The sequence below is a fragment of the Mercenaria mercenaria genome, unplaced genomic scaffold (assembly GCF_021730395.1).
Source record: "Mercenaria mercenaria strain notata unplaced genomic scaffold, MADL_Memer_1 contig_691, whole genome shotgun sequence".
Lineage (NCBI taxonomy): Eukaryota > Metazoa > Mollusca > Bivalvia > Venerida > Veneridae > Mercenaria > Mercenaria mercenaria.
In genome coordinates, this window is record NW_026463583.1 from 9,380 (window position 1) to 21,660 (window position 12,281).

At 36.6% G+C, this 12,281-nt stretch overlaps 1 protein-coding gene across 1 annotated transcript in view; it reads left to right on the forward strand.

Annotated features, from left to right (window-relative positions):
* The first annotated feature begins 387 nt into the window (after positions 1-387).
* The window catches only part of LOC128554730 (uncharacterized), a 54,493-nt gene continuing 42,599 nt past the window's right edge, over positions 388-12,281 (forward strand). Inside the window, exons 1-2 of the mRNA XM_053536043.1 lie at positions 388-678; positions 2,257-2,595. Coding sequence (XP_053392018.1) covers positions 456-678; positions 2,257-2,595 — 562 coding nt within the window. The 5' untranslated portion in view covers positions 388-455. The remainder of the gene's footprint in view (positions 679-2,256; positions 2,596-12,281) is intronic.

Consider the following 12,281-nt stretch of genomic DNA (forward strand, 5'->3'; position numbering starts at 1 on the left):
AAAGGTCAAGGTTACAGGGGCCAGAAAACTGTTTCTAGTTCATAACTTGAGAACCACTAGGCCCAGAATGTTGAAACTTGGTGGGGTGATTGGATATATTGAGTAGATGATCCCTATTTCAGCCAGTTATCCGTGTGTCTTTGACTTTAGCTCCTGTCCCCTACTGACATCTTGCCTATTACTACTGTGCATTGGGAGAGACATGCACTTTTTACAAAAGCTTCTTCTAGTATCAATATTATTGTCTAATATTTATAGGGCAATATGTGAATCAAACTTAGCGTTACATAAAGGAAATATTGCCCAACCATTGTTTGATCCAGTTGTTAATTTCATAGAAATAATTAGTGGTCATGTTGATTTTGCAGTTACTGAATTGGAGTTTGTTTGTACTATTGCTGCTGTGCAAGGTTAATCCCACGTACGAGAATCCTGTCAGGGACAAGCATCGGGATATGGGAACAAAGAGGGAAGTTTTCCATAAGTTTCAACTGCTGAAGTCAGAAGTGTGCCAAAATCCAGAGAAAAATACAGAGTGTCAAGGACATAATTTTCTTTTTGAGCAAAAGTTAAAATTTTGCAATTACACGTGTGGATCTTCAGAGATGGTTAAATGCATGAACAGCCCTTATGGGATGGTGTTTTTCTGCATTCCCAATGGGACAAGTTGCCCAAAAGGTATTCAGATCAGCAGCTATTACTGTTGTTGGTACTCTTGGCAATTCCATTGTAAAATAAAAAGGATGAAATATGAAATTACAAAGAAACATTTATTTAAATTCATCAAAATACAGAAGTTCTCAAGGTTGTAGTTATACTTTAATTGGTTCAGACTTTCATATATAGCCATTCATAATGCCAAGATGTACAAAAAAAAAACATTTTTGAATGGCCATATTTTCTGACAGAGGTGTATGATGAAAGGTGAAAATGTAATTTGAAAGTAACCTATAGATTATGTTAAAAAGCAGTATAATTATACACTCTTAGTGGATGGGTGTTATTATGCTCCCTTTGAAGAAGTGGGGGTATTTTGCTTTGCACTTGTGACTTGCAATGGTCAGTCGGGCCATCTATTGGTAGAGTTAATAGTTACTGCCTAATAACTTAAGAACTGCTTGACCCAGAACAGTACCCTGTTGTTTTTGGGATTTGTAGGTCAAAGGTCAAGTTCACAAAGAAAATAATTTCTGCCTAATCACTTGAGAATTATTTGATTTAGAACCTTCAGACTTGTTTGCATGATTGGGCATACATGTATGAAGAAGATGACCATTAATGTTACTATGGTCAGTGGATTGAAGTTTAAGGTCACAGGGGCCTGAAACATGGAAACAGTTTCCGCCAAACAAATTGAGAACCATTCAACCCAGAACCTTTAAACTTTATAGCATGATTGGGCTGTGGAGAAGACAAGGTCACAGGGGCCTAAGCCTTGAAAACAGTTTCCACTCAATAACTTGAGAACCGCTTGACCTAGGACCTTTAAATTTGTAGCATGAATGGTCTTAAGAAGAATATGACCCTATTATTTTAAGGTCAAAGGTCACACCCGGGCAACCACCCCTATCACACACTACATGCCCATATTCATTTTATTACCATGGTAACTTGAAAAAGTCTTGTCAGAATTTAAAATAATTTCAAAAGTATTTGTTTGTGTGAACCAAACTATTAAAGCAAGCTGTGAAATTTAGGTGAGTGATCTAGGGCCACCATTGCCTTCTTTGTTTGGAGTTCAGTTCTACAGTTTTATCCATTCTTTTACAGTTTTATTAATTGTATGACTATTTTTGCAATTTCTGGTTGCTTCACTCTATCCTTTTATCAGCTTATCTGATTTTGGAGAAAAAAATCTACAAGGTGTTGTCATCACCTGTTTGTTGGTGTTGGTTAAACTTTTTGTTTAGGTCCATCTTTTCTCAACAACTACTAGTTAATCATCATTAGGTGACTGTGTAGGCCAAAAACCATATCTCTGATGTGCATTTATTTAATTTTTGTCAAAATTATGGCCGTTTTTGGTCTTTCAAAATTTGAGTTTCTTGTTTAAATTTTTTTGTTCAGGTTCATCTTTTCTCAAAAACAATAAGAGCTGGGGTGAAACTTGCAGTTTTTTTGTACTTATAAATTCTGAACTGTAATTTGTTTCTTGCATACTGTCCAGCACTTGCAAACAAGCAATGGCACCTGTAGGTAGTGCTATGTTTCTTCATATACTAACAGAAGTTCATTAAAAATGTTATTTCTTTCCAGGTATTGGGTGGCAATTTGAAAGTATTGATGGCAATGGTATGGTCATGATAAAAGAAAGTATTTGTCCAGAAGGCTACTACCAAGTTGAACCATCTAAATGTCACAATGCCTGTAGGACCAAGCATGAATTACTGGAAATGATTCCAGAAGGGTTTAAAGTCGTGTTAAAAGGAAACCATATCCGTCAAACTCTGCTGATGTGTGACTACAAAGCAGGATACTTTAATGCTGACAACAAATCATTTGTCAATTATGATGACAATTTTTTAGGTCATCTTGATTTCTGCACACATATCAACCACTCTAACCCTTGCTCCAGTGGACAAATGCCCTTATACAGTAAGTATGCTTTTAAGTCAGAAAAAACTTTAGACTGCCAAATTTCTTCTTTTCATTTTGCTGACCGTTCAAATGTGGTGTCATTGCTCTAGATGAGTAACTGGGATACTGTGTCTTCCATTTGTTGTGCGATATGCGTTGTCAACAACTTTACTGTTAATATCTTAAGAGGTCACAATTCACAATTTCACCCCTGTCATAATGAATTGTCAGAATGGGTGCCTACTAAAAGAAATCTTGGTGAGTTTAATACTATAGGGATAAGATACATATTTTGTGTATTAACATCTGCAGAAGCCCTCAGGAATGTTAAGTTTCGGTGAACATATCCCAAGGGCTTCTGCAGGCATTATTACACAAAATAAATGTGTATTATCGCGTGTAATTTTGCACATTACTTAAAAATTTGGTAAATAGGAACACAGTTTCAAGAATAATAATTTGTATTATTTTGGGTACAAACACTTATTTAGCGTAAGAATGAGTACAAGATTTATATGAATTCAATGAAAAATTAAACAAAAACATTCCGACTGATACTTCCCAAATTCATGACTATGATCCTAAAAACAAACAATTGCACAAGTTACATGCAATTCAATACAATTACAGTCATCTACAAAAATTGAACAAATGCTGAATTTAAATGTTAGTAAGCAGAGGGAGAAGCTAGTGAGCAAATTGTTGTCCCCCTCCTTTTTGTCATGCCCCCGAAGGTGGGCATATTAAAATCGCATGTCCGTCTGTCCGTGCGCGAGTTTGTGCATCCGGTTAATTCTTGTCCGGGCTGTAACTCTTCCATCCATAAAGGGATTTTGAAATCACTTGGCATAAATGTTCACCATAAGGAGACGATGTATCATGCGCAAGACCCAGACCCCTAGCTTCAAGGTTAAGGTCACACTTAGAGGTCAAAGGTTATCAGGGTCTGTTTCGTGTCCAGTCCATAACTTTGCCATTCATCAAAGGATTTTAAAATAAATTGGCATAAATGTTCACCATAATAAGACGACATGTCTTGCGCAAGACCCAGAACCCTAGCTCCAAGGTCAAGGTCACACTTAGAGGTCAAATGTTATCATGGTCTGTTTTGTGTCCGGTCCATAACTCTGCCATTCATAAAGGGATTTTGAAATAAGTTGGCATAAATGTTCACTATAACTTAGACGATGTGTCATGCGCAAGACTCAGACCCCTAGCTCCAAGGTCAAGGTCACTCTTAGAGGTCAAATGTTATCATGGTCTGTTTCATACCTGGTCCGTAACTGCCATTCATCAAAGGATTTTGAAATCACTTGGCATAAGTGTTCCTCATAATGAGACAACATGTCATGCACAAGACCCAGACCCCTAGCTCCAAGGTCAAAGTCACACTTAGAAGTAAAAGGTGTTTCTTGTCTGGTGCATAACTCTGCCTTTTATCAAGGGATTTGAAAATAATTTGACACAAGTGTTAACCATATTGAGAAGATGTGTCACTGAGGCCTTGAAGGTCAAGGTCACAAAATGATATGTGATTTTTTGGGCACACAGCTGTGGCATTCTTGAGCCTACTTTGGGGGCATTTGTCACCAATATTGACAGCTCTTGTTCAAAGAAAAAATGGGGGACATAGAAATAGGCTATGTCCTTCCGTCCTTCCTTCCATCCGTCTGTCTGTCACACTTAGTGTCCGGTCCATAACTCTGCCATCCATTAAGGGATTATGAAATAATTGAGTTAATGTTCCCCATAATAAGACGACGTGTCATGCCCAAGACTCAGACCACTAGCTTCAAGGTAAAGATCACAGATGTCAAAGGTTAGCAGGGTATATTTCATGTCCAGTCCATAACTCTCCCATTCATGAAGGGATTTTCAAATTACTTGCACAAAATAATGTTCCCAATAATGAGACGATGTGTCATGCGCAATACCCAGACCACTATCTCCAAGGTAAAGGTCACAATTAGAGGACAAAAGTTAACATGGTCTCTTTCATGTCCAGTCCATAACTCTGCCATTCATCAAGAGATTTTGAAATTTCTTGGCACAAATGTTCCTCATAATGAGACAACGTATCATGCACAAGAGCAAGACCCTTAGCTCTAAGGTCAAGGTCACACTTACAGGTTAAAGGTTAACATGGTCTGATTCTTTTTCGGTCAAGAACTCTATCATTCATAAAAGGATTTTAAATAACAAATGTTCCCTATAATGAGCTTATTTGTCATTCCCAAGAACCAGGTCCCTAGGTCTAAGGTCAAGGTCACACCTGGAGGCCAAATGTCAAATTTAACCCTTTCCCACATTGATACGTTTATCACCGTATCTATCGATTACCAAACAGAAACGTATTGACCCGTGTCTATCAGTTTCCCGATAGAAACGTATTATACCGATTAACGGCCATTTGAACAGAATCGTTTTATCCCGTGTCTCATAATCAATCGCTTTATTTTCGTTCTTTTCCTAAAGAAACAAATTCCGGATGTTTACTAACTCAAAATATGGGATTTCGTCATCATTATTTACGTACAAGATCATGTGGTTACTATTTAAATTTATCGAGTACTTTGCAAAGAAAGACACCGGGGTTTTTTCCTACATGTGCACGAAGCTACGTCATGGAAAATTACTGAGAAAACTGCTTGCAACTGGCCGGTTCGCGGGCTTTCCTCGTTCTAAAAATAACAACCATTTAAGATCAAAGTATTTTTAAATGTGTTAGGTCATGAAGGTCACGCGTGATACATGCAGATTTCCCCTAAACAACAATTTGTGTATACGATGGCTTGGAATTTATGGCCTTACATAACGGGAAGTGTTAATCAAAACAGAAGGACCGCGGCTTTCAAATATTTTATGACACCCCAAGAGTTAATTGCAGCGGAAGTCACCCGTGATGTACCGACGTTTGATCATCAAAATATTACGTAATATTATCCTAAAAAATATTTTAATTTTAGCACAAGAATACTGTAGTCGGTTACGAGTCTCGATCTCAGCGATCTTTTTGCACTTTCAGAAATTTTACGATTCGTTATTTTTGTAGTGTTATTCAGTTTGATGGTTGTTTTTTTGTATAAATACTTACTGATTCCGATTCGGAAGATAAGTCTATTAACTATAAATCAAACTTTCAAACATCAAAATGAAATTGTATATGAATTTCAATGTGAAAGTAATCCAAAACGGAATTTTATGCCTAAAAATATATATTCCCGTACTTTAACACTTTATATCTTCGAAACTCAAAGAGAAACTACAATAAATTTTGTATCATCGGAAAGAGAATTTAAATTGCTATTAAACTTTATATTGACAAAAATAATGTCAAACTTATAGAAAATATTAAAATAATGACATTTTTTACATAAGTGTGTGTTATCACAAAATAATGCCAACACCTCTGTTCAGATAATACAGGCACCTTTATCAGCCATATACCGATTATTGATTATTGATTATCACTTATCAGTGTTATGTAAAAGAGGTTACTTTGGCTTCTGTTCTGTGTGGTAAAGGGTTAAGGATGACTTGTCTGTAGCTTTTCATTTTCATGCATGGAGGGATTTTTATGTAACTTTGCACAAATCTTCACCACTAGGATGCAGTCTTGTTTTTAGGATTACTTTCCTTTGTTTTCACTATAAATAGCTTTTATTGTAACTTCTTAATTCTGGCTGTAGGGAAAATTAAGACCTCTTTCCTGAGGAACAACGTGCATGTTACAGGCAATTATTATTAACCTATCTATTCCTGGTAAGGCGTTAAGTGTGCACTTATATACACATAGAGATTTTTTCATTATTTTTAGGATTAACTTCCCTTTGTTGTTATTATAAATATCTTATATTTCAACTTTTTTATAATTGGCCAAAAAAAATCCATATGCAAATGCATGTTCTTGTGTAAAGACATTTGCTATGACTGGCGAATATTGTGACATTCCGACACTCCTATCTATTTTTCCTTACCAATCTAGAAATAGAATCACATTAAATATCTGAAATACAGATACAGTGTAACTTCCGAAAACCGAACGACCTCCGGACCAGCCTAAAACTTCGGTATTTGGAAGTTTCCGGAATTCAGAAGTTTGGAAGTTTGTAGGCAAAGTGGACATTATGCACTAGAGTTATGTTTTCTTACACGTTGGATGAAAGATGAAGGAGATTATTATCCTTTTTAATTGTACAGATTTGTATAAAGTGATTTATTAATTGATTTAATAATTATTGAATTAATATGTTACAAACATTAAGGATAATTACGTATAATAAATTTCCTTTTTTGTATATAAAACAATAATAGCATTTACTCAAACATTTTCCACTTACATTTTACCACCTTTGAAGTCCCGAGTTCATCAATATTTAATTGATGTTGATATAACGATGAACTGTAAATGTTCAAGTTAGATGTAATAAAATGTCTGTTCTGTTCTGTTCTGATAAAGTGTAGTTTAATCGATGTACCTAAATCAGTTAAAACATCTATCTTGCTTTCATTCAGACATTACAAAAGTTTTCCACTCATAAGATATTTAATAAATCAGTTTTTATATATTGAAAACAAATAAAGAGATTTCTGATTAGTTCTTTACTTTTGCATCAAATGATCATTGTGATTATAATGTGTATCAAAACAAACGCGCACCGCTAAAAGATAAACAAATAAGATGATGACAATTTGCCACGTGCATTTTTGGATTAAAAACATGTTAAAGACAGACCGGTAAATATTTTGCTGTTTGGTTTTCGGAGGTCAATTTTAGTGTTAAAATATAAACGGTCCTTCAAAATGCGTCCGGTTTTCAGAATTCGGAAGTTCCGGTTTTCAGAAGTTAAAAATATATAGAAATGAGAAGGAAAAAAACGGGACTTTGAGTTTCGTGCGGTTTTTAAAGCCAAAGGTTTCCGGTTTTTAGAAGGTCCGGTTTTCAGAAGTTACACTGTATTAGCATTTAACCCTGCATTCCCTTCAATTATAGATGACGAGAAATTTTTGAACTTCATTATATCTTCATGAGTTATATTTTATTATGTACATTGTTAGTATGTTGCCCGATTACCTAGAATTTGTGGCATTGGCATGCAATATGTTTTGTGAAAAATATCCCTAGGTGGGGAACGTTGATAACTCTGTTAAAAATTTTTGTTGACTGAAGGGGAGAGTGCAGTGCATTATAAAAATTATTGAGGTTGGTAACTGATACTGTAACAGCAAACCTTATTATGTCTCCCCCAGGAGACATATTGTTTTTGCCCTGTCCGTCCGTCCGTACGTCACACTTCATTTCCGAGCAATAACTGGAGAACCATTTGACCTAGAACCTTCAAACTTAATAGGGTTGTAGGGCTGCTGGAGTAGACGACCCCTATTGTTTTTGGGGTCACTCCGTCAAAGGTCAAGGTCACAGGGGCCTGAACATTGAAAACCATTTCCGATCAATAACTAGAGAACCACTTGACCCAGAATGTTGAAACTTCATAGGATGATTGATCATGAAGAGTAGATGACCCCTATTGATTTTGGGGTCACTGCGTCAAAGGTCAAGGTCACAGGGGCCTGAACATTGAAAACCATTTTCAATCAATAACTAGAGAACCACTTGACCCAGAATGTTGAAACTTCATAGGATGATTGGTCATAAAGAGTAATTGACCCCTATTGATTTTGGGGTCACTCCATCAAAGGTCAAGGTCACAGGGTCCTGAACATGGAAAACCAATTCCGATCAATAACTAGAGAACCACTTGACCCAGAATGTTGAAACTTCATAGGATGATTGTACATGCAAAGTAGATGACCCCTATCGATTTTGGGGTCACTCCATTAAAGGTCAAGGTCACAGGGGTCTGAACATTGAAAACCATTTCCGGTCAATTACTTGAGAACCACTTGACCCAGAATGTTGAAACTTAATAGGATGATTGGTCATGCAGAGTAGATGACCCCTAACGATTTTGGGGTCACTCTGTGAAAGGTCAAGGTCACAGGGGCCCGAACATTGAAAACCATTTCCGGTCAGTAACTTGAGAACCACTTGACCCAGAATGATGAAACTTCATAGGATGATTGGTCATGCAGAGTAGATGATCCCTATCGATTTTGGGGTCACTCTGTGAAAGGTCAAGGTCACAGGGGCCCGAACATGGAAAACCATTTCCAATCAATAACTTGAGAACCTCTCGACCCAGAATGTTGAAACTTCATAGGATGATTGTTCATGCAGAGTAAATGACCCCTATTGTTTTTGGGGTCACTCCGTTAAAGGTCAAGGTCACAGGGGCCTGAACATTAATAACCAGTTCCGATCAATAACTTGAGAACCACTTGACCCAGAATGTTGAAACTTCAAAGGATGATTGAACATGCAGAGTAGATGACCCCTATTGATTTTGGGGTCAGTCTGTTAAGGTCAAGGTCACAGTGGCCTGTTCATGTAAAATCATTTTTTGGAAATAACTTGAGAACCACTTGACCTACAATGTTGAAACTTAATAGGATGATTGGACATGCAGAGTAGATGACCCCTAATTATTTTGAGGTCACTTGATCAAAGGTCAAGGTCACAGGAGCCTGAACAATGACTTGAGAACCACTAGGCCAAGAGTGTTGAAATTTAGCGGGATGACTGGACATGCCAAGTAGATGATCCCTATTGCAGCCAACCATCAGTGTCTCTTTGACTTTCGCTCCTGATCCCTATTGACTTCTTGCCTATAGGACTTTGCATTGGGGGAGACATGCGCTTTTTTACAAAAGCATTTTCTAGTTATGGATAAGATTGCATCTTTTATGCTACAAATTGAGTTTATTATGGGAGAAACAAGATGCAGATATTAGACACCCATCTGCAGAGAAATACATATATGTTCCTGGCCATGAATTTCAAACATAAAAATCATGTATTATCTGCCATGCTTTGTTTATGCACGTATTTATGCAAGGGTAATCATGTTATTAAGTCATCTAGGTCAAGTTTTTAACTTATTCATTGTAGGGTAAAAGCAAGGTAACCAGGACAAATCATTGAAGAAAATCTTGTTAACTCTCAAGATGCAACATTCTTTATCTAATGCTCATGACCAGAATGTTCATTTCAGCCAGATGTGGTCAAAATTGTAATCTTGATCATCGTAGATATAGCACTAGGCTAAGTTTTAGAAATATACTCTAGAAGCCACATTTTCTGTCTGATCTTGTTAAAATTTTATCAGAAACTGAGGTCAAAACTGGGTTGGAGGGTAGAATCATTGAAAACCTGTAAACCTGTAAACAGACTAGAGATCTTTATGAAATGTGACCAGAAAATTTGTCTGTATTAATTGTAGGTCAATTTTGGAATTGGGTATAAAGTCAGGTAAACTATAGAAAAAATACATTTACACTTACTATATTTTCTGTTTGAACATCATGCAACATGGTCAGAATGTGTATCATAATGAGATCTATATCAAGTTCAAAAATAGGTCATTCAAGTCATTAGGTCAAATCATAGACATAATTTTTATCAAGTTAACACTGTAGAGGCCACATCTGTTGTATGATCTTCTTAAAATAGGATCCCTAGTCTTAACAAAACCTACAAATCTGCTTGATTTTGAAACACAGTAAAGATCTTCATTGGCATTGTGTTTTCAATGCCACTGCCAATGCCAATAATAGTTTTAGGCTTGCTTTTAATAGATTAGACAAAATGTACAACAAAATATGCAATGTTCTATACAAACTTCTGCCAAATCAGGCTGCAGTAAAAAAACAAAACAACATTAGATCATTTTTTCAAGACCGGTAGTAGCCTAATGTTTGGAGAGAGTTTTTATGCCCCCGAAGGGAGGAATATAGTTTTTGAACCGTCTGTCGGTCTGTCAATCTGTCGGTCTGTCAGTCTGTCGGTCTGTCAGTCTGTCCGCAATTTTCGTGTCCGGTCCATATCTTTGTCATCGATGGATGGATTTTCAAATAACTTGGCATAAATGTGTACCACAGTAAGACGACGTGTCGCGCACAAGACCCAGGTCCGTAGCTCAAAGGTCAAGGTCACACTTAGACGTTAAAGGATAGTGCATTGATGGGCGTGTCCGGTCCATATCTTTGTCATCGATGGATGGATTTTCAAATAACTTGGCATGAATATGTACCACAGTAAGACGACGTGTTGCGCGCAAGACCAAGGTCCGTAGCTCAAAGGTCAAGGTCACACTTAGACGTTAAAGGATAGTGCATTGATGGGCGTGTCCGGTCCATATCTTTGTCATCCATGGATGGATTTTCAAATAACATGGCATGAATGTGTACCACAGTAAGACGACGTGTTGCGCGCAAGACCCAGGTCCGTAGCTCAAAGGTCAAGGTCACACTTAGACGTTAAAGGATAATGCATTGATGGGCGTGTCCGGTCCATATCTTTGTCATCCATGGATGGATTTTCAAATATCTTGGCATGAATGTGTACCACAGTAAGACGACGTGTTGCGCGCAAGACCCAGGTCCGTAGCTCAAAGGTCAAGGTCACACTTAGACGTTAAAGGATAATGCATTGATGGGCGTGTCCGGTCCATATCTTTGTCATCCATGGATGGATTTTCAAATAACTTGGCATGAATGTGTACCACAGTAAGACGACTTGTCGCGCGCAAGACCCAGGTCCATAGGTCAAAGGTCCTAAACTCTAACATCGGCCATAACTAATCATTCAAAGTGCCATCGGGGGCATGTGTCATCCTATGGAGACAGCTCTTGTTTTCACTTGACTGCCGTTCACATTATACAATCTACTGATCTAACTGCATTCATCTGTACCATTACTTCAATATCAACTGCTGTTCACTTTACCCAAATCACCAAGGCATACCAACTTCAAAAGTAAATATCTTTGCAAATAAAGCAAACTGGAAGCTGTGGTTACGAGTAATTACAGAGAAATAATTGAACTTCGTGATGGTATATTTCAAATATTTCAGGCTTGTGAATAAAAAAGAATATTTGTGGCTGATTCATCAAATGACTCATTTTGTCGAAAATTTGAACACTTTTTCTGCAATTTCTCGCTGAATAATATCCTGTTTAAGTCATGATTTCATCAGTATAGTCCTTTTCAAACAAGGAATAAATCTGTATAATTCTTTCTGCTAAGATAGTGCGGGAAAATGTAAAAAATCAGGCCAGTACTCACTTCTACCGAAATATGTACATGTATATACTGAACTGTCGTCGGCAGACCAACGGCATTCACTAGATTGGGTTGAACTAGGTTATATTTTTGAGAAGAAACCTTGTTCACATTCCAGAGACAACATTTTATACATAATCTTCAGAAAACATAGAAGGGTTTACTATTATGAAATGTTAGTAAGGTAATACTGGGTCATCTAGAGTAAAAAAAATTCCTACTAGGTAAGAATTAAAATTTCACGAAAAAACTTAAGTAATTACTTAGCTAAGTCTGTTATTTTTAAACTGTGCTATTGCTTAAGTAATTGTTATTTAATGTAGATTTTTTCTATAACAATGTATTTACAGCTAAATTATACTGTGGTTAGTAGAATTTGTCTGCAGTACTTATTTTAGTCACGCAAATATAATATTTCTATTTAAACACAATATAACGAACTTAAGTATTTGCTTAAGTATATTTCTTATTTCGATTCTTCATTTACTTTTAAATTCAAAATTGATGTGTTTTGATCTATAAA